The following is a 23218-nucleotide window of genomic DNA, read 5'->3' as shown; positions in this document are numbered from 1 at the left end:
AGCTGGCGCCATTTTCGGGTAATTATCACCACTCAACACCGTCAGATAACAAAGCCGACAATATGATACGATATTTGATTTGCTGGAAGTCTTTTGATCACAAAAATTTGATGTTAATGCTGCAATACCATGAGTGGCAGTTTTCTTTTTTTATTCAGGCGCAGCCGCCATGCCCGCACCTGAAAAATTGGAGGAGTTAGAACACTGCAACAAGGTATACCTACAGGTGCAATTAAAGAGCTGAAAGGAACCGACCAGCAACAGCAAGGTTGCTTGGGCTGATGTCAGCTTATCTCAAAAGTTAAAACATCGTCTCCTATTTCAGAAAACTAGCAATGACATAAATACCCGATTATGCTTTCTTCAGTGAATCTACGTCACCGTCGATGTGCTAGGTGTGGGTCCAGAATGCGAGAGTGAACATTTCCGCAAACTTTAAAATGATTAAAATACTTTTCATGCCTCCCTTGAGTTCAGCACTTGACTGCGATAGTCTTCGCACACAAATGAAGCACATCACAAGTTTTGCACAAACTTGTAATTTGCTGTCTCTAACCCTTTAATGATGAAATTCCTGTATATGAATCACCATGTGGTTTTTGCCTGCGACCGCTAAACTATTTGAAATTAAATTTTCTTTCATCCCTAGTAACTGTTTTGGTTTCAGCAGAGGCGAGCAGTGGCTGTGGCGTCACAATTAAGTCTATGCATGGGGTGAAAAAAAAAAACACACAGCGGTATAATTACTGACTTTCACTTGTTGCGATTTCTTTTCTTGAGGCAGGCTGGCTTTAAACGCTGTAGTGAATTCAAGCGACAGAGCATATTACTGTTTTTCTCAACCCTCACATTATTAGACTGCCATACCAGGTATCGCTTGGCTGCTGAAACTGAAACGAGCAGGAAAACAAATTTGATTATAAATTAATCAGCAGTCGTAGGCATATATTAGGCGGTGATCTGTGCGCAGTAATCTGTAATGTCTTGCGCATCATTACAAATGATAAAACATGAACCTAAAAATTAAGTGTCTGTACTCCTTTAAGGCCGACTGCCATGACGGACAAATCACTGATAGCGCCTGTAAATGGAGCACCACTCTACCCAACGTCCCTGTTTCCGCCTCATCCGTGGAAGGCGGACAAAATCGACGAAAAGAGAGGCTTCGTACAAGGTAGAGCCTCCGCCTCGCATTCGGGAGGTACCAGGTTTGATCTCAGATACCGCTGTGTACCCACCGGCTTTTCAATGGGTTCAAGATTTCCCCCGCCCTGGTCCTCAGCTTTTCTGGGGTGAAATGCTTGGGAAAGGGGGTCATCAACCAAAAAGTTGTGCTTATGGGTCATCAGTGATTCATTCTGCCATTAGATGTCTACCTGGTGCGGCAGAAGCCCATACCTGGCTAGTTTGAGAGATCCAGGGTAGAACCAGAGAAAGAATATGGCGACACAGTATGAAAGAGCACTGAACTAAGTTAGAGGGGGAGCCTCAGTTCGCAAGCCGAGCCAACGTTTCGACAAGCGGACTTGTCTTTGTCTGGGCAGATCCCCAAGGGCAGATCCTCAAGGACAGATCTGCAAAATGCACTGCAGTGCATATCTTAATGATCTGTGAATGCTGCATGTTGGTGTGGTGAAGATTTTGACTTGAGAATCATTTCTTGCCCATGAGCAACAGGAATTTCAGGCACAGGCTTCCTTTCCCAAGTTGTGCACCCCTGGAAAGCTGAGCACTAGGCTGGGGACGTGCCTGCTCCCATCGAATTGACCAAATGGGTAAACCAGCAGCAATGGGGATCGAAGCCCAACCTTCCACGACTGAAGCGAGCGCTCAAATTCGAGGAAACGGCCACACCCCATAGCTCTATCACTGCGGAGGAAACTGACAGGCAACAGCATTCTAGCAAACCATGTGGATTGTTAAGTAAGGTGCCTTAGTGGCTGCCCTCTATACCCATTGAGGCCTCCCCATTGTTGAGACTACTAAAGCATCACCACTCTGTCAAAAAAAAAAAAAAATGCTACTGTTGCTCCACTCGAAATATGCAGTTCTGCTAGAAAAGCAGCAGATCCACACCTCCAAATTTTGACAGAGAAAAGACGCGCCTGTTTTTTGGTTGTGAAGGTTACGCCATCCGAGGACACAGCTGTACCAGTGACATTGGGGCACGTGACATTGGGGCACGTGACATTGGGGCACGTGACATTGGGGCTCATGGACTTCAGTGGTTCTGTCCGTCATATGAATCAGCCTTTAGAGGATCAAGCTTAGCTGATGGATGATTATGAAAGCGGGCAAAAGAAGCACAGTGAACCCCAGATGGACAAGCAAACAAGAGCACAAACCGACCTGCAGCCAACTGAGGCTGGTGAGCTCGTCGTCGTGGCCCGCCCCCTTGGCACTGCCGTCAGGCAGCAAGGGGGCCGGTCCACGGGGAGTCAGGGCTCCTGGAGGGGTTGCACCCCCTCCCGGCACCCCCTCACGATGCTGGCACGGGGCCACCTGTGCTGCGTCCTCCCGCATGGGGGGCTCCTCTACCGCCATGCCCTGCGGCCACGGGACGCCACCTACAAAGAGAAGAGAGAGGCACCACACCACTGAGGACCCTAGTGGCAAAGTTTAATTGTGCACAACATTGTTTTCTTCCCCCCCCCCCCCCCCCCCCCTTCCCGAGCTGTGCGAGCATAAAAATTTGTTATGCAAATAACTGGCTAAAAACACGAATATGTGACCACCGTAGGAGTGACCAGTTTAATGGGAAGCTGTTAAGGATGGCGACATCGGGCCGAAGCAGGAGCAGCCGCTTTCGACCATCAAGGCAAAAATTATCGACTGAAAGAGGTGAAGTGGTCAAGAACGGCGAAGGTGAGACGCGATTAGATATGGCCATCTAAAGCCAGAAAGGAACGCAGGATCGTTTGGCCAGCCAGCGACAGCGGTCAAAGACGGGCCATAAGGAACAAAAGGTTCAAGTGGCTCCCGGGTACCCCCAAGGCGGCCGCACAGGCATCTCTTCAGAGAAGTCCAACAGAGTGACGGGCGGGGTCGTCTCTGGCTACGCTTCTCCAAGATACTTTGTTGGGCGAGTTGGTACTTATTCATTATTAATATAAACAGCGCAAACACGAAGACAAAGGATAAGAAAAACACAGTACAAGCGCTGTTTGTGTTTATGTCAGCGCTTGTACTGTGTTTTTTTTTGTCCTTTGTCTTCGTGTTCGCGCTGTTTATATTAATAATGAATATGCTTCTCCAATTGCTCTCGCTGATGGCGCGGCGGCCCGTCTGACACAGGTGTGTCCCAGACCATGAGACGCCAGCAGACACCAATCGACGCAGGTGTGCCCCAGACCATGAGACGCCGTCAGATACCGAGCTCCTCGTGTGCTACCATCTACACTGCCACAACGGCTTCCCCCTCACCCCCAAGTCTAAACTTTTGCAGGGACGTGTCTGCGAGAGTGAAGTGTATTAATGTGAGTGACATTAAAGTAACAAGAACACTCCCTCAACGACGGGCCCACCCTTCACCCAGGGAACCTGGGGAACACGAACCCTTTAAATCTGTGTGAGTGATCGGACATCATAGTTCTCTACTTCTAAAAATGCAAATAAAAGACGTCTTCATCCTTCCACTCCTAACCCCTTCGCTCAGCGACTTTTTCCTGGGTGGAGCGGGCGTCGATGCAGCCGAGGATCCGTCCAGCGGCACCAGAGTCCCACCTCTAACATAGCCAACTGTGCATAAGAAATGATTGTTTGTAGTGGCAGTCATGCGCTTTCAGTTGCCTCACCAACAGAAAGGTTTGTTTTCACTTAGAAAGGTTTGTTTTTAACAAGTGATACGTGGAAGAAGGCCGAGGTGGAGAGGTGTGCATGGGCAGAGAAGGCTGGCTGATTGATGGGCCCAACTGGGTGAACGCACTGAAACAAACAGCCGATTTTTCATGAAGAAAACATTTCCTTTCTCCCATGGCCTGCTGTTTGCTGGAGTGCATGCTTTGATATACAAGAGTTGTTCAAGAAAGACCGAGACAGGTTCTCTACAACAGCTATCTCTGAAAATTACTCATCAGGACTTTGATCACCTTTAAAATACACTTGTCCCGCCATTTCTACCATGCCTGAAACAGAGGCGAAGCCATTTTTCGCCACTTGCTTGAAAACCGCCTCCAAAACATAGACTGCGTTCTGTGCCATATCAAAATGACTATTTTGTTCTTTTTTTTGTCTTGGGGAGCAGAAAAGGTTGCAAGGTGAGGACTGTAAGGTAGTTGAGGGACTAGTAATTTTTTTCCAAGCGACAAATTGGACCAGAGCATTCGCAACATGAGCCCTTGCATTCCCGTGGTGCAGTTTCCAATTTCCCACAAGTTGGGCCTTTTCCTTAAGATGTGTTCCTTTACCAGGTCCAAAACACTTCTGCAGCACTTTACCGCAGCACTTCTGCAGTGTTTACCATCTGGCTTTTAGGAACTGCATAGGCGTACACAATCCCCCTTTGTGCTCGAAAAATGTAACCATAGCTTTGTTTGCCAACATTTGTGCCTTGGCAAACAATGATCAAGGCTCCCCCTTTCCAACCCACTGAGGCTTTGGTATTTCATCTCTGGACCATGGCAGTTAACTCAGGTCTCGTCTGCATAATAATGGTCTTCCACCAGTCTTCACCTTCCTCTGCCACCCATTGCTTCCATCGAGACAAACGTCTACACAGTTTTGTTTCCGGACTGGCGAAAGGCAGAGTATCCCCTGCGCACTGATTCTTGAAGTGCGAAGATGTTCATCCACCAATCTTTATCACTGCATCCATTGTGTTGATGGTTTCCTCACAAACACCCCTAAAAGGCGTACCATCGCCTCCATGAAATAGAGGGCATTCCCTGCCGTCTTTGAAGCCCTTGAGCCATCGAAAACAAGTTATACGGGATGTGACGTCCTCATAAAATAATAATAATAATAATAATAATAATAATTGGTTCACAGGAAGGGAAAGGCGCAGGTAACTGTCACATTTGTTTCTGTGGATACCTGAACCGTGCCATTAGGGAAGGGAGGAAGGTGGGAGTAAAAGTGGATAGAGAAAGCATGCATTGAAATCAGCATGCGTTTGCAGTGGCCATTCAGTTAAGCCTCACATAAAACTTGATAGAGCAGCACTGTTCATGCAAGGTCCACATGGGTTGCACAATAAGCACACTTGGAGACTATAAAATATGATGCTCTATTTGAATAAATATTGCTGATGCCGCATTAGAGCCACAGTGATGGGGAATACGAGGTGATATTAGTCAATTTGCTATGTTTACCAAAAATGCCGAGAGATGGCGCAGCGAGAGAACTGCAAAGAGCACTAAACCCAGCCTCAGTCTTTATCAAACAACCTTGTAAATTGTGTGCATGTGCAATTTCTTGCCGTGGCCTATTGATTGCTAGTCTGTAAGGTTTAATAAATGCCTTCCGCATCTCACAGAAAGTGATGCACTGAAATAAATGTTCAGCAGTTGGCGTACACTATGTTTTGGCCTCCACTCCGTCATTCTGTCTTCCAGTGCTGCTATCTTCGGAGAGCTGCAAGGTAGGAAGCCACAGGCAACGAACAAATAATGTCCAAGATATACAATTCATCGATTGGAAGGATGCCCGGTGCAGTACGACATGAAAGGGAGGAGGAGGACAAAACATCTTTATTTATTTAGTCAGCGAGGGGGGGGGAAGACCCTCAGTCCAGGGTCCCGTTGGCCGTGGCTGCAGTAACAGCGCGGCGAGGCAGCCATTGCTGGCGCTCCAGGCAGGGGTCCTGCAGGGTGGCCTCCCAATCTTCCATGCAGGAGTGAGGGAGAGGGCTTAAAGAAGGGGTAACTTGGCACGCCCAAACCATGTGGTAGAGCGTTGCCTGCTCACCTCAATCTGGGAAGTCAGGGGAATAAAGGGACGGGTGCCAGAGGTTTAGGAGAAATGGTGTAATAAAGGTATTATTTTTTTTGTGATGTATGGATGCGAGAGTTGGACTGTGAAAAAGGCTGACCGCCGAAGAATTGACGCGTTTGAATTGTGGTGCTGGCGAAGACTCTTAAGAGTTCCATGGGCTGCCAGAAGATCAAATCAGTCGATATTGTCGACCATAAACCCTGACTGCTCATTGGAGGGTGAAATTCTAAAGTTAAAGCTCAGCTACTTTGGTCATCTGATGAGAAGAGAGGAGTCGCTGGAGAAAGATTTGATGTTGGGAAAGGTTGAGGGTCGCCGGAGAAGGGGTAGGCAGCGAACGCGATGGTTAGATGGCATTCTCGAGGCATTGCAGATGAAGCTATGTGATGTTAAGAAGATAGTTAGAGACCGGAAAGCGTGGCGTGACATGGTCCATAGGGTCACGAAGAGTCGGACACGACTGAACGCCTGAACTGAACTGAAAGGTATTATTTTGCAGGCGGCGGTAGGTTGCTGCTTCTTGAGTAGACAGGGTGGGAGAAGGGGGAGGTAATGTACGGCGAGACAGCCTGTAGTGTTCAAGCAGTTCTGTGTATGTAAGGATCGGGGAGGCATACGTGTGATCCGGGAGAGGGAAGGCTCGGGGAAGGAGCGCGCGACAATGTCGATGGGCAGCTTCATTGCCGGGCATCGACTAGTGTCCCGGAATCCAGATCCCACTGATCCTTTTTGGAGGATTAGCGACGAGGATTTGGCGGCTGGAGGCACCGATGCATACGCAAAGATAGTTACGGCAGGCGGTGTGGGAATCTGACATGATGGTAGCTTGTGCATTAGTGGCGGCGGCCAGAGCGATGGCTGCTTCTTCGGCAATACTCAATTCAGTGGTGCGAAAAGAGGCATAGTTGAGGAGAGTGCCCCCTGGAGATGTCACAGTAATCGCCATATGTCCGTTAACAGGGCCAGCAACGTCTATGTACAGAGTATTCGGTTGGCTGTTGAGAGAGGTGAGCACTTCACCACTACACAGTGAACGAACACTTCCTTTAAAATGTTTCACTGGGGACAAGTGTGCATCAGGCTGCTTTTAATATTCAACAAAAGGAGAAGGCACCTTGGGCCTTTTAATGCCAAATAAAAGTATATTTTCCAATAGGACTGGAAAGCAGCCTTACGCTGCCACTAACCCCAAGTGTCAGAGCAAGCATTTGGAGAGAGAGTGAACTCTCGACGGTGGTGAAGGCATCAATGAGGATGCACACACAGGTTAATGCGCTGCAAAAAGTAAGCCAAGTCCTGTGCTATAAACAAGCAGCACGAAATAAACAATGACTGCATAGTGAGGGTTGACTTTCTAGCCAACACATGCTGTCATAACACAACCGCTCCTGGCCTCACTTCGAGCATCAGAGGGCTGGCACTCGACGCCACGCAGCAGAATTTCCATTCTCCCGTGTTCTTCGATAGCGAGTTCAAAGCAAATCACAACAACAAGCACAGTTTGATGCAACCACTCATTTCCTCTGCCAGCCTGAATGATTGAAATGGTCATGAGTGTAGTGCGCAGGGCATGACAGTACGTTTGACACGTGTTTCATGATATCTGTGATGATGTGGGTACAAGCTTTTCCCGGCTTGGTGCTCGGCTCTTTGGGGTGAAATGCTTGGGAGAGGGGTCAAAGTTCCCAATTAGCTGTCAAATGAAATCAGCTATACCTTTGGTCACTTTCCATTATTCACACAAACAAAGGCTGCTTTTTTCAAAAAATCCTTGGCTGTGAACTTATTCACTCATGCCCTCGGCGTAAACAAATTAAAAGGGTATCATGCACACAATAATGTGCACTGTAAAACTTGGTAACCGGATACGAGAAAGAAAGCATGCGAGTGAACCACCTTCCCATATTACCCCCCCCCCCCCTCTACCCTTATTCAGTGCTCTTTCATTACACTGCCTAGAAACAAGTTAATAAAGGATAAGTACAGCACTCTACCTCTTGAAAGAAAAAAATGTGTGTTGTGTTGGGTTTTATGGCACATAGGCAACTAAGGCCATCATGCGCCAAACTCAAGATAGAGCAGTTCTTGTTAAAATAACTCAGAATTTGTTTATTAGCTTTAGCTCTTTTAAAAAATCTAAAATAGAAGAAATTTCGACAATGGCATTCTCTCCTAGTAAAAGACTTGGATGAAATGGAATGTGTTTATTATAGAAACACATAAAATGTTTCCTCCTGATTTCCTCATATTTCGTGCATGATATTAAAATGTGGTTTACTGTCAGTTATTCATTGCATGTCTCACATGTAGGTTTTTCTTGTCCGAGGAGTATGAAGTTGTGTGTGAGATGTGTATGTCCAATGCGGAGGCGATACAGTATCACTTCAAAAAAGCGCTCTTTATGACTCGATGACTTCCATTCTTGAACTATAGGCTTTACTAAGTGTAGCTTGTTATTTGTTACATTATCCCATGAAGCCTGCCATTTAGCTCTTAGTTTAGTCATTATAAATTTTGTGCAGTCTTTACGGGGCATGTTGACGGGATTTTTATTTCAGTGTTATGTGCGCGTGATGCACATTCGTCCGCTTTTTCATTCCCCCTGATCCCCACGTGGCTGGGGACCCAGCACATTTTTATAATCTGTTCTTTTTTATTGGCTTTTACGACATTGTGGATGGTATCTGCAATTAAGGGCTCCGTTGCATTTTTGTGGTGCAGTGCTGTAATTACACTTGAAGAGTCAGAGTAAATAACACTGTTCTTCATGTCTTCTTTCATAATTTTTTCAACCGTTACAGACACTGCATAACATTCCGCAGTGAAAATTGACGAACATTCAGGTAGTCGCACTGTTTGTTCCCATTTGTCGTGAACTACTGCATTTCCAACAGATATTTTTGTTTTAGAACCATCAGTATAAGATGCTGTATATTGCTTGTATGTTTCATCTACTGCGAAAAACTCCTGTAATATGTGTTCACGTGGGGTTTGCTTTTTATGAAACCGCGTTAGCGTGAAGTTGAATACATCGAGAAAGCTGTACCATGGCGGAAGTGGGTTAGGTGTCTGTGCAACATTCGGAAGAGTATTCAGTATGTTCAAATCTCTGCATATTTCTTCAAAGCGAAATATTAGTGGTCTGATAGCATGAGGTTTGTTGCTGAATAGTGTTCTGGATGGTGCTGTCGTAACGACAGTGTAACAGTGGTGTTTCAGAGGGACCTTATTTTTAATATGTACGCGCAGGTAAGCATCCTTCTTCTACCTTCAAGGGGCAGTTCATCAGTTTCTACATACAGACTACTTACGGGGAATGTTCTGTATGCCTTGGCTGACAGTCGAAGGCCTAAGTTATGTAGTGGGTCCAGTCTTTTTAAATATGATGGCGCCTAAGTTATGTAGTGGGTCCAGTCTTTTTAAATATGATGGTCTAGTGGAGTCATAGACAATGCATCCATAATCTAAACAGGAGCGCACTACAGCGCGGTATATATGCAAAAGGCAAGTCCTATCAGAGTCCTAGTGTTTTCTTGAGAGTATCTTTAGAATGTTAAGGGCTTGAGAGGCCTTTTTCTTTAGCTGGTTTATGTGTGGCAAGAATATAAGCTTTCTGTCAAATGTTATACCAAGAAATTTGTGCTCTTGTTTTACTGACAGTTCAGCTTCATTTAGGTATAAAGTTAGATCCGTCTATAGGCCTCTCTTAAGTGAAAAAAGAACAGCTACTGTTTTTTGAGAGGAGAATTTAAACCCATTCCTGTCTGCCCATGTAGCTAACTTATTCAATGTTATCTGTATTTGCCTTTCACAGGATGATATGCTGGATGATGTACAGGCAATTTGAAAGTCATCAACGCAAAGTGAATACACAACCGACTTTGGGATTGCTTTACTTATACTATTCATTTTTACAACAAACAATGTAGTGCTTAAAACCCATCCCTGTGGTACGCCATTCTCTTGGATAAATGATTTTGCCATAGTTGTGCCTAGACGAACATTAAATGAGCGGTTAGAGAGGAAGTCACTCAAGATGTTTAGCATCCTCCCACAGATGCCAAAGTCTGCAAGGTCACGCAATATTTTGAACCTCCAAGTTGTGTCGTATGCCTTTTCGAGATCGAAGAAGACCGCTAGATAGTGCTGTCTGTGTATGAATACTTCTCTGATGGTATTTTCCAGACGAGCAAGATGGTCAGTTGTACAACATGCCTTCTTAAAACCACACAGATGGATGTCAAGAAGCTCTTGGGATTCTAGGATAAATATTAATCTAACATTAAGAATACTCAAATGATTTATCCAGACAGCTAGTTAATGATATTGGTCTATAACTGTTGGCCGAAGTTGGCGGCTTGCCAGGCTTCAAGAATGGTACAACAAGAGCTTTTTTCCACGCCTCCGGTATCTATCCTACTGCCCATATCTTGTTGAAAAACTTTGGAAGCGCTTCTACAGATGGCTCAGAGAGGTGGGACAGCATTTCACAATGTATCTCGTCGGGGCCTGGGGCAGTCTTTTTGCCAATAGATAGAACTCTATGAATTTCTCGTATTGTGATTAAACTGTTAATCTGTTCAGTGCTGCCACCGCTAGTTGGGAGTTTTTCAGCTGTGATTTTATATCTTAGGAATGATTCTGTGTAGTGGTCAGAGCTAGACACTCTGCAGAAATGCTCACCGAGTATATCTGCCTGCTCCTCCAAGCTAGTTTGCACACCTGGAGGTGTCAGGAGAGGGAGTGTAGGGGGAGTAGGTACCATCTAGTTTGTGAACCTGTTCCCATACCTTTCGGATGTGATGGAACTGTTTATAAATGAAACATAGTTTTTCCAAGATGTTTTTTTCTGCACTGCGACGAATATATCTAGCTTTTGCTCTTGCTTTCTTAAAGGTTATTAGGTTCTCGTGCGTTGGGTACCTGCGAAAGACACCCCAGGCTTTATTTTGTTGTTTTTTTGCTTCCTTACATTCCTGCGTGTACCACAGTTTATGATTTGGTCGTATTATGCCCGAGGACTGGGGGATAGCAAGGTGAGCAGCAGTAAGGATACGGGTCGTGAAAAGCTCATTTAATTTATTCACACTGAGGCTGCCTGAAAAAATGTCTTCTAAATTGGCTTCTAATTTGAGCAATGACCAGTCGGCTAGGTGGAGCTTCCAGCGACGTGGTTTAGAAGGGATGATTGATGGAGAAGATAAAAGCTTAATAACAGCAGGTAGATGATCACTTCCATACGGGTTGTCTATAACGTCCCATTTAAAATAATTAAAAATCGATGGCGAGCAGAGGGTTAAATCTAAACAGCTCATTTTTCCAGAGCTTGGTGAGCAGCATGTTTGCTTTCCGGTGTTTAGCAAACATATGTTGTTGCATAATATAAAATCTTCTAAAATGCGGCCTCTAGTGTCCGTTAATTCACTGCCCCAAAAAGTTGAATGGGCATTAAAATCACCAACTACCAGATAAGGCTCTGGCAGCTGGTCTAAAAGCTCTTCTAAGTCATGGAGGTTTACTGGTAAATGTGGTTGAAGATATATGCAGCATATCATTATCGTTTTAAAGAGCAAAGTGGTAACAGCTACGGCTTCATATTTAGTTTTGAGCTTGATTTGTCTGGTTGCAACACCACTCTGGATAACAATAGCGACACCTCCTGATAGTCTACCAGACTGCTCCCGGTCACACCCAAACACTTTACAATTTTTTAGAATGTTTTTATGTCCAGGTCCTAGGTTTGTTTCTTGTAAACAGATGACGATTGGAGAGAACGTGTTTAAGAGATCTTTTACCTCACTATAGTTGTTAATTAGAAAGGAGTTAGGCAAGGAGACAATCTCCCCAGTACTATTCACAGCTTGCTTAGAGGAAGTATTCAGACTTGGAATGGGAGCAGTTAGGGATAAGGGTAGATGGAGAATACCTCAGTAATCTGCGATTTGCTGATGACATTGCCTTGCTAAGCAACTCGGGGGATGAACTGCAAATAATGATTGATGACCTAGACAGGAAAAGTAGAAGGTAGGCTTGAAAATTAATATGCAGAAGACTAAGGTAATGTTCAACAGCCTCGGGAAGGACAGTTTACATTAGGTAGCGAAGCACTGGAAGTAGTAGGCGAATATGTCTACTTAGGACAGGTAGTAACCGCAGATTCGGACCATGAAAAGGAAATAAGAAGAATAAGATTGGGATGGAGTGCATTTGGCAAGCACTCACAGATGACTAGCAGCTTACCGGTATCGCTCAAGAGGAAAGTATACAACAGTTGCATCTTACCTGTACTCACCTATGGGACTGAAATGTGGAGGCTAACCAAGAGGGTTCTACTTAAGTTGAGGACAACGCACAGGGCTATGGAACGAAAAATGATAGGGGTAACATTAAGAGATAGGAAGCGGGCAGATTGGGTCAGAGAAATAACTCAAGTTACCGACATTCTAGCGGAAATTAAGAAGAAATGGACATGGGCAGGACATATAGTGCAAAGAGAGGATAACCGATGGTCGCTTAGGGTAACAAACTGGATTCCAAGGGAAAGATAGCGTAGCAGGGGGCGGCAGAAAGTTAGGTGGGCGGATGAGGTTAAGAAGTTCGCAGGGGTCAAGTGGATGCAGCTAGCACAGAACCGGGTTAATTGCAGAAATATGGGAGAGGCCTTCGTCCTGCAGTGGGTATGGTCAGGCTGATGATGATGATGCCGAGTTCTTAGTTAGACCTCGACAGTTCCAGTGAAGGAGGAACGCCATGTTGAGTGGGTTTTGTATGGTTACCATAACCTAGCTTCACTATAGCAAAGACATCCATAAATGGTTACCATGACTAAGTACTTTACTGGAATCAGTTTCTGATCCGCATGATAGCCTGAGTTGCTTATGCGCCAAAAAACCCAATACAATACAGTTTATGATCCTTTGTACTTTTGAAAGCATCTCTCTGACAACAGATCCGTCTCCTTTGGGCTGCCTATCCTGCTTTAATACTGCACTGTCCTTGAACTCGCCCAAGTAGAGTCCCCTATTTTGTATGTGATGGTAATGCAGAAGATGGTGACATTTATCAGATGCAAGACAGCCCCACTAGTAAAACATCTAAACTCTTGAAACGATTAACATATTCCTTGAACTCGCCCAAGTAGAGTCCCCTATTTTGTATGTGATGGTAATGCAGAAGATGGTGACATTTATCAGATGCAAGACAGCCCCACTAGTAAAACATCTAAACTCTTGAAACGATTAACATATTGGACAGTACATAGAGAGAAGACTAGAAAAGAGCAGAATTTCTCTGCATGGTTTGTAAACTAAGTGCAAATTCCAAATTACATGATATTAAGCATTTAGATTTGTCCTGTTTTGAGAAAAGTCACGACTAGGCACAATGCGCACATTCTAGGTAGATGACACCACAGAGAGGCTGGTTGTAGCACTATGCATTCACTAAAAGTACATACAAAAAAAAAGTTAAGCAAGCAGATAAATAATATCTATCATTCATTAGTGAGCCCTGACCCACAAGAAACGCGCCTGATGCCGCAATTAGTTGAGAAAAAAAAAAAGGTAAACTGAAGACGGAAACACGTGTTAGCACGGAAAATGTGCATTCGAGCTGTTTAAGATTCTGCTAAGAGTGGGGAAAAGAAAAACTAAAATTAAACGCGCGGCTGGCTCCCAAGGAGTGCTGAAAAGAGGGGAGGCCTGCCAGGGTGCTTAGAGACCAGAGCTCCCCAGCATGGAAACAAACCATTACTTAGGCAACCCAACAACAGAAACCGCCCCGCCAGCGATAATTCACTGCCAGGACACCGGGCACGTTCACGGGATAGCGGTACCATAAATGACAGCTTCCGAAACGCAGGCGAGGGCCAGCAACGAGAGGCACGGGAGATACTGGCTACTAGCATGAAATAAAAAGAAACCGCAGCTCCTCTTAACACTGGTGCCGTGCGCGCGCCCGATTTTTCTGGACAGTCAGCGGAGGGATCGTGTTTTTCAACAACGGCTATGAGGTAGCGGCGCGCTGCCCCTAGCAACGGAGTCGAGCGTCACCTAGGAGAAGGCACACCTCTCGGATAAAGAAAACAGAAGGGCATGCGATCCAAGCCAGTCAGCGCGCCAACCCCGCGAGCACACTTCTCGCTGCAGGTCACCTACCTATGCACCACCCGAGATGGACAAAGATCCTCGAAGCCACCGCGGAAAACGCTTGTCTGTGTCGAGAAAAAGAAATTTCACAAAGTCTACACGCACTCCCACGGTAGCCACTACAACAACAGGAGCAGACGAACACGCGCTCGTCCTTGCGCGCGGGAGGGGAGGGCAGAGACGGGGGAGAGAAAAAAAAAAAAAAAAGTGCGGCGAGCGCCCCCGTCCCGAGGAAGCTCGCAGCGCGCGAGAATCCACGTGCATTGCGCGTCGCGACACGGTTGTCATGGGAACGCATGCGCGCGCCGCTAGAGACCGACGAGAAATGGGACGGCAAGCGCCACACTGGTCAGGAATCGGGGAGGAACGGATGATGGAGTGTGGGAGAGGGATCTCAATTTTAATCTCAATGAATGTGTTCATATTACCCCGCTCCCCAACATCGACGCGCTTACATAAAATTTTTGCCACGATGAGAAAAGCGGAACGCAGGAACCGTAGAAAGGCTCGCTGTGTCGTGCTCTAGGTCCACGATGACAGAGCAGGGTCCGTATTGAGATTGCGTCGTTTTCAGAAGTGCCATTTTCGCCCTCATGTCGAGCCGTCCGATTGGTGGCACATTGGTGGTAAACACCGTAACCGGATGTCAGTTCGGTTGCCCTACATCCGGTACCGTCGTTTCCCACAGTCAGATGACGGCGAAAACGACACTTTTGAAAACGACGCAAACTCAGGAATACGGACCGTGTTCTGTGCTCCGAGTTGCGAAGGCCAGTGCACCACATGCATTAAGTGGTTATGGCGAGAGGCTTCAATATGGAGACGAAGCGCGATAACGTGCAGCGTGCTGCCACTTCGGCGCACTTCACGGAACTACATTTAATTACACACACGCAGCAATAAATTTTGCGTAAGAAATTCATGCTGAACCCCATCTTATTGACTAAAAAGTGAGAAAAAAAAAGCGACACGTAGTTCAAATGGGACCGAGCCCTCAAGGAAAAACGCATAAATCCGCCAATGCTGCATTGGGATAACCTCGGGACGCAAAATCCAGGAGATCAATATAGTGAGGCATACGCACGCTATTTACAGCCGGCTGCAGTTTGCATAATGCGCGGAAGATGTAACACTTTATTCTGCATCAGCCGCGCGGATGCACACTTCATCCTAGTCTCTCTCGGAATGGTTTGGTGTATGGGAGTTTAACAGGACCAAAACGACGCAGGATAGCAATGCGCCCGTGTGCTGTGCGATGTCAGTGCACGTTAAAAGAACCTCAGGTAGTCGAAATTTCCGGAGCCTTCCACTACGACATCTCTCATATCCTGGATATGATATCAGACACGCTGTGGTGGAAGAAGGCCCCAGAAATTTCGTCAGGATTGCTCCCGCGACCTCGGGTCGCGGGAGCAATTGCTGGAGCAATCGCTGGAGCAATCCCCAATTGCTGGAGCAATTGGGGATTGCTCCAGCGCCCCACCGAGCAACCGCGGGGGGCGGTCCTCCTTTAACGTTTACTAAGCTGCGTATACATGAGGTGCTGTGGTTCTGTGCGGACCAGAGAGCAGTAAGCACGTCGATTCTGCTGCGTCATCGGCCAAGATTTCTTGGGCGAGAGGAGCCACTCGGCAAGCCCGGCGATAGCGACGACGCTGCACTCAGTTCGGCAGACGCCAGCGGCAGATAGCGGACCACAAACACCCGCTCCATGAGACCCCCGGGCGACACGCGCAGCGACAGACAAGGCGAACAACTCTGGCTTCTTCTCCGTCACGCTGGCGACACAACAGGGTTCGCCGCATCACGTGCGATTCAAAGCAAATAGCCCACACTGCAAACATTTCAGACCTCTCGAAAAGTGAGAGGAAGAAAATCCAATCGCCCTCTTATCAACAAACGCCTAGTTTTCGTTCGTGCTTCCAAAAGAACACCCAGCTACCGCAGCACTATAGTGACACAAGGAGGAGTTATAATCGGTTATTTGACACTTTATTTAAGCGAGCGCATACACGCTCAATGCTACACAAGAGTATATAACTGATAAAACGAATAGGTAGGTGTGTGATGCTATGACGCTATGGAAGGGATATAAATGCATCACATTGCTTAAACGTCCGCAAATCTACGCCAATGACGGGGTCTGACGGCCGCTGTCTCCTCGGCGAGAGGGGTGCCAGAGGAGGAAGAGATAAAAAAAAAATAATAAGCAAGCGGCTTTAGCAGTCTCCCGCATACATGGATTTGTTCTTGCCTCCCCCCCCCCCCCCCCCCTCCCCTCCCCTCCCCCACCACTCGCTGGTTGCCGTGGCTACTACGTAACTATGGCGACCAACGGGACGCCACAGAACCGCCTCGACCACACCGCCGCCGACCCAGGAGACGTCATAGAACGCCGATATATAGGGCGCTATGTCCGTGGAGAAGAAACTGAAGAGGGGAAAGGAGGTACTGGCCCAAGTTTTCGGGCGAAAGCCCGGTCTGTCCCACTGCCGGCAGAGCGCTGTGAAAGGTCCTTTCACTTCCCCCATTCTCTCCGTATCCGAGATGAGGAAGAGGCTGGGGAAGATGGGTGGGATAGGGGGAGAGCAGACAGCCAGGTTGGTTGCCAGGGGCAACAGCGGGCAACAGTGCCAAGGGCTCGCCCGCCTGCCGATACACAGCCGGCCGGAGGCCAAACACCGAACAGTTCCCGGGTTGTACGCGGTGCCCTTCCTACACGCAACACTCGCCTTTGCGGGTTCCTATCGGGGAGGACTGCAAAGGAAGCGGGTGGTTTTGCGATCGCACGCTGCGCTGACCTTTACATTATGCGTATTTTAAATACAGAGGGCAACATACGTGCAGTGCTGGGAGCGATCAGCAACAGCTCGAATAACCGCAACGCCAGAAAAAGCCAAAACGAAAACACCATTCCATCGCCTTGCGTGACGAACGACATGGGAGGAACGCAGGCGCTATAAATTAAAATGCTACTGCGGCTCCCTGCCCGGAAGAGGAGCTATTTTCGTCCAGCACAAATACTTAAAGTGAGGTGAATTTCAATGTTACCAATTCTACTTCGCCCTGGGATCTTTTCTTATGCTTACCCCAACAAAACAAGAAGCTGCGTTTCAGAAACCCAGTAACGCCAAAAACGGGTCTTGAGAGGTAATTAGAATGATGAGGATTCGCCGCTCAGCACATTCAGGCGAAGGTGCATAAAGATATAAGAACTTTATAACATTTGCGTAATGAAAGGCGAATGAAATATGCGGTTAAGATTTTCACTTTGGTTAACAAATACTTCGGCCAGTGCCACCCAGCCCTTTCAATAGTGAGGGAAAAGCTAGTCAGAGCAGTGTCTTTCCGCTCTAACTGCCCCTGCACTGAACAAAAAGGGTAGATTTTAAGTTGGACTAAAACAATATTCACTGGCGCTTTTTAGTCCTCTTTGCACGAAAGTTAGGACAACACTTGCCTTTCTCCAAATTATTGCTTGTCGGAAACTTGTGTCCTGGGCGTGTCCAGACATAAGGAAGCCAGTTTCAGGATTGCTGCAACCTGCGTTGACCGAGAGAGCAGGGCGCATGAGACAGTGCAAAACAATTATCAATAAGATGAAGTGAGTGCATTCCACCAGTCATGGGATGCACGTGGCTGAAATACGAACTGCCACACCCCACAATTGTACAGCGCGCGGATTCACTTCCAGCCACACCTCTACAAAAGAAAAAAAAAAAAGGCGTAGAGGGAATGTTACTCTTGTTGTGGAATTTAAAGATTACATAAAAGGCAACCGCAAGCCACTAGTGCGGCTTGAACCCACAACCTTTTTATAAAACACTGCATGCCATGTAAAGTCGTTTATCAGATGAGTTAAACAATCAGTTGTCACATCTTTCAGACAAGTGAATCGTAACCTTCATAGTTCGACTGCTAATCACATTTCTGACGCGTTTTTCAACAGGCTCGGGTGACTGGCATAATTTCGAGATCTAATCATAACCAATACTTCGTGCTATTGCAGGCGAAAAATAAGAAAAAGGATGCGAACTGGCGACAACTACACTACACTTCAGTACTTTATTTATCCCCCAAAAAGACGAACACAATTAGTATGCATCCCAACGAGTTAAGTCCCATAAGGCTGTTTATTTAACGCCACCGCAGTTCATGACAGGAGATGCGAGCAGAATGACAACCTCTCGACTAGCAGCCTTTCTCCAGAGGCAGTTTACCCGCATAGCCGCGAGCGCATGATGGTCAACAGCAACAAGAGTAATATAAATAGAAATGGAGGGGCGAGACAGAGGAGAATACGCCTTCCCTCGTTTTCCAGACTCCCGATACAGCTATTCCCTTCGCGACCCGGAAGAAACGCCGCGACGACCGAGAAAAAAGAGGAAGGAAAGCGGTGGCCACGTGGGGCGTCACTGCCACGGCGCACGCGCAGACACGCCGTGGTTGCCGTGGCAACGCTCCGCGGCGTCCCCCTTCCCTAAGTGAACACAAACAAGACCACGCGCCGGCAGGGATGAGACGGAGAGAAGAGCGGACAAACTCTCCGGCGGCCAATGCGGGGAGCACGTGCCGGCATGCAAAGATGAGCCCGACGCCAACGCGTGGAGTCGGCGCGCAGGCCAAATGCCGAGCTGACACAGCACGACATGGGGAACACGTTTCTGCCGAATCGAGATCGGCGCAAAACAAATTTCGAGCAAGGAAACTACTCTAGGGTGCCTCGATGTCTTTCGGGCACCCTAAACTACTCGGTGGAGGAGCGCTTCCCGTCTCCTGTTGCTATCACCGACCGCTATCGACCATTCAGACCTCCACGCAGAATATGCGCAATTCGTATCCTCCGACGCCTTGAAACGACAATCGGTCGATCCCATTGGCTTCCTTTGAGGGGCATCCCCGCCACTCGACCACGGAATCCCTCGAATCGACGAGATCTACAAGAAGCAAAGCGCGCAAACCACACACTCTCGCGGTCTCCTCTGGCTAGCGCCTTGAGATTGCTGTGCCCGAAGAGTGTGGCGCACACGGAGGGACCTGTCGCACACTGCCGCTATTTTCGAGACGTGCAAACATTCCCCGCGGAAGCCGCGCCCGCAGTACAGCCGATAAATCGGCTTCCCGCGAATAACATCACTCATGTTTAATACCTAGGTGGCCCATTCTGCGAATGATTTGGAAGATCAATACATATGAGCATACTCTCTTTCACTGCCCCTTGGTTCGAGCACGGCGAGAAAGCGACGATGCCGCATCCGGGCGGTGGGAGACCAAAATGGCGGAGACGTACTTGTGTCCACAATAGAGACATTCAGTATGGCGAATGGACTCTTTCGTATAATAAACGCCAGCAAATTGCGGGACGTTACTCTGTGTGTCACATAAGCGCTTTTAGTTGGCCGTACGAAAACACGAATGCAAGTTGCAGCGGCGACATCTAGTAGCTGACGTAGGTAATTGATTGTAAGTCGTGACTCACGTACACTGTCTCGCGCACTATTACAGATGCAAAAAAAAAAAAACGCATAAAAATTCGCCCTTCCCTCCTCAGGTTGGCTGGGCGGCCTGCTCTGCTAAACATGCAACATTTTAATGCTGGCTCCAAGGGCCCCTTGGAGCCAGCATTAAAATTAGGAAGCATATCCAGGTGAGTGTACGGCCAGAATAAATCGACATGTATATACCATATATGTACACACACACGTTCGAAAAAACATACGTGATGAGGGAAAAGAGTACGCATCCGACGTTTCGGCCGCAGGACCCCCCCCCCCCCCCCCCCTTTTTTTTTTTTCGTTTGTGTAAGATCTATGACGCAAGGTAAACTGGATGTCGTCAAGCGAGAAATGGACAGATTGAACATTGATATCTTGGGTATCAGCGAGCTCAAGTGGACCGGAATGGGAGAATTTAACTCCGGCGACCATTATGTCTTTTATATTGTGCGCACGAATCCAAGAGAAGGAATGGGGTCGCTCTCATAGTAAACAGAAGAATGGGCAAAGCAGTGCTAGGGTACAACCCCAAAAACGACCGAATGATTTCTCTTCGGATCCAAGGTCACCCTTTCAACATAAGTTATCCAAGTCTATGCACCGACAACTGCTGAAGAAGCTGACGTTGAGAGATTTTATGCGGACCTACAATGCCATTTAGACCGCACCCCATCATCAGACGTCGTTTTTCTCATAGGAGACTGGAATGCTAAGGTCGGGAGTGAAGAAATATCCGGAATTATAGGCAAGTTCGGTCTTGGCGAGCCAAATGAAGCTGGCAGAGGCTAGTAGAGTTTTGTCAAGAAAACAACCTGACCATAGCGAATACTCATTTTCAACAGCACAAGAGGCGCCTGTACACATGGACTTCACCGGACGGTCTGTACAGGAATCAGATCGATTATATTCTTTGCCGGCAGAGATGGAGAAGCGCTATACAAGCAGTAAAAACAAGGCCTGGGGCCGATTGTGGCACCGATCATCAGCTTCTTGTTGCCAAAATTAGGCTTCGATTGAGGAAAACGCAGAAAACTAGAAGGCCTTTCAGGTATGATCTGGATCCAATTCCATTAGAATATGCTGTGGAAGTGAGGAATCGATTTCAAGAATTAGATCTAGAAGACAGAGAGCCCGAAGAGATGTGGACTGATGTTCGTGATATAATACAAGAAGTTGCTACTAAAGTAGTTCCAAAGCAAAAGAAATGCAAGAAAGCAAACTGGTTATCTGAAGAGGCTTTGCAAATAGCTGAGGAAAGGAGGATGGCAAAAGTTATGGGGGAAAGAGAAAGATACAAGGTTCTCAATGCGGATTTTCAGAAAATAGCAAGGAGAGATAAGAATGCCTTCCTGAACATATAGTGCCAAGCAGTTGAGGACAACAGCCAATTAAGGAACACAAGAGCTCTGTATAAGACAATCAAAGATATCAAAGGAAGCTTCTGTGCTAAGCTGGGCGTGATAAAGGACAAGCGAGGCAAGGACCTCACTGAAGCCTCAGAGATAAAGAAGAGGTGGCAGGAATACACAGAACTGTACAAGAAGGACCCGAATGTGCAAACCCAACATAAGACGGTTGTGATTACTGATCTCGAGCCGGTCATCCTGAAGAGTGAAGTTGAATGGGCCTTAGCCAGCCTTGCTAAGAACAAAGCTAGCGGAATTGATGGCATTCCAGCTGAGTTGCTTCAAAACCTCAACCATGACGCTGTTAACATTATGCATACATTATGTCAGAAGATTTGGACAACCCTGCAGTGGCCACAGGATTGGACGTGGTCAGTTTACATCCCCATTCCAAAGAAAGGCAGTGCCAAAGATTGTTCCAACTACCGCACGGTCGCGCTTATTTCGCATGCTAGCAAGGTGATGTTGAAAGTCCTCCAAGGTAGGCTGCAGCAGTATGTGGATCGGGAGCTTCCGGACGTGCAAGCTGGGTTTCGCAAGGGCAGAGGAACTGGAGACCAAATTGCCAACCTTCGCTGGATCATGGAAAAAGAAAGAGAATTCCAGAAACCCATCTACTTCTGCTTTATTGATTATGCGAAAGCGTTTGACTGCGTAGATCACAGCAGATTGTGGCAAGCTCTTCAAGAGATGAGAGTTCCAATTCACCTCATCTGTCTCCTCAGGAACCTGTATGAAGGACAAGAGGCCACAGTCAGAACTGGGCATCGTCTTACTGATTGGTTTCCGATTGAGAAAGGAGTGAGGCAAGGCTGCATACTGTCGCCCTGCCTATTTAACCTATATGCAGAGTGCATCATGAGGAAGGCCGGTCTGGACGAGTCTTCAGCTGGAGTGAAGATTGCTGGAAAACGTATCAACAACCTTAGATATGCGGATGATACCACTTTAATGGCAGAAAGTGAAGTGGAACTCAAGAGACTTCTGATGCGCGTACAAGACGAGTGAGAAGTTTGGGCTTAAACTGAACATTAAAAAGACAAAGATCATGGCGCCTTGCCCTATCAAGTCCTGGAGCATCAACGGACAAGAAGTGGAAGCTGTGACAGATTTTCTCTTCTTGGGCTCCAAGATTATCTCGGAAGGAGACTGCAGCCATGAAATTAGGTGACGCCTGCTTCTGGGAAAGAGAGCAATGGTTAGCCTTGACCGTCTAGTAAAGAGCAGATACATTAGTCTGCCAACCAAGATCCGTACAACTCGTGCTATGGTCTTTCCAGTTGTGATGTATGGATGCGAGAGTTGGACTGTGAAAAAGGCTGACCGCCGAAGAATTGACGCGTTTGAATTGTGGTGCTGGCAAGACTCTTGAGAGTTCCTTGGACTGCCAGAAGATCAAATCAGTCGATATTGCCGACCATAAACCCTGACTGCTCATTGGAGGGTCAAGTTCTAAAGTTAAAGCTCAGCTACTTTGGTCATCTGATGAGAAGAGAGGAGTCGCTGGAGAAAGATTTGATGTTGGGAAAGGTTGAGGGTCGCCGGAGAAGGGGTAGGCAGCGAACGCGATGGTTAGATGGCATCCTCGAGGCACTGCAGATGAAGTTCTGTGATGTTAGGAAGATAGTGAGAGACCGGAAAGCGTGGCGTGACATGGTCCATAGGGTCACGAAGAGTCGGACACGACTGAACGACTGAACTGAACTGATATAATCGCAGATCGAAAAAACAAAGAAAACAAAAGCATGGCTTGACCCTAGTGATAGAGTGAAAGGTGCAGCAATGGCCTTGTACCGCCCTCTTTGGCTGGCGCCGGGAACCCGGGTAACCGCCAATCGCGGTTCGCTGCTGCTACACAGCTCACCGTCGTTCTCGGTTATGGCGGCCATTGTCCATTACGGTGATCGGAGGAACGAAGCTGCATTTACAAACATCCTATTTATATATGGTTCCCGGAGTTAACCGGAGTGTCGTCAGTGTCGTCCGACGAGGCGTCAACAGCGCGGTCAAGCACCACACGATGGCAGCACCTCCTCGACCGCCGTAAACACCGCCGCGGCGGTGGCCCCTCCTCCCGCAAACCTTACGCGAACGACACGGCGTATCGCTAGCGCCGATGTTAGAAATAAAGCGAACTAAATTTGTTGATGTCTGTAATACTGCGCGGAATATTAAGAATGAATCACTCTTGATAATGGCTGACCAGCGGCAAATTGCTGGTAAGAACGATAACCGCGAC

At 47.2% G+C, this 23218-nt stretch overlaps 1 protein-coding gene across 1 annotated transcript in view; it reads right to left on the bottom strand.

Annotated features, from left to right (window-relative positions):
- Positions 1-23218, bottom strand: part of LOC146175421 (uncharacterized) — an 88717-nt gene that overhangs the window by 49182 nt on the left and 16317 nt on the right. Inside the window, exons 2-3 of the mRNA XM_084581758.1 lie at positions 17539-17621; positions 2350-2567 (exon numbers count right to left, since the gene is read on the bottom strand). Of these exons, the coding sequence (XP_084437884.1) occupies positions 2350-2544 (195 nt within the window). The 5' untranslated portion in view covers positions 2545-2567; positions 17539-17621. The remainder of the gene's footprint in view (positions 1-2349; positions 2568-17538; positions 17622-23218) is intronic.

This window comes from Amblyomma maculatum, chromosome 10, assembly GCF_055883805.1.
Source record: "Amblyomma maculatum isolate TAMU_Amacu chromosome 10, ASM5588380v1, whole genome shotgun sequence".
NCBI classification, from domain to species: Eukaryota; Metazoa; Arthropoda; class Arachnida; order Ixodida; family Ixodidae; genus Amblyomma; species Amblyomma maculatum.
Note: the sequence above shows the minus strand (reverse complement) of the source record. Positions and strands in the feature narration are given on the sequence as shown.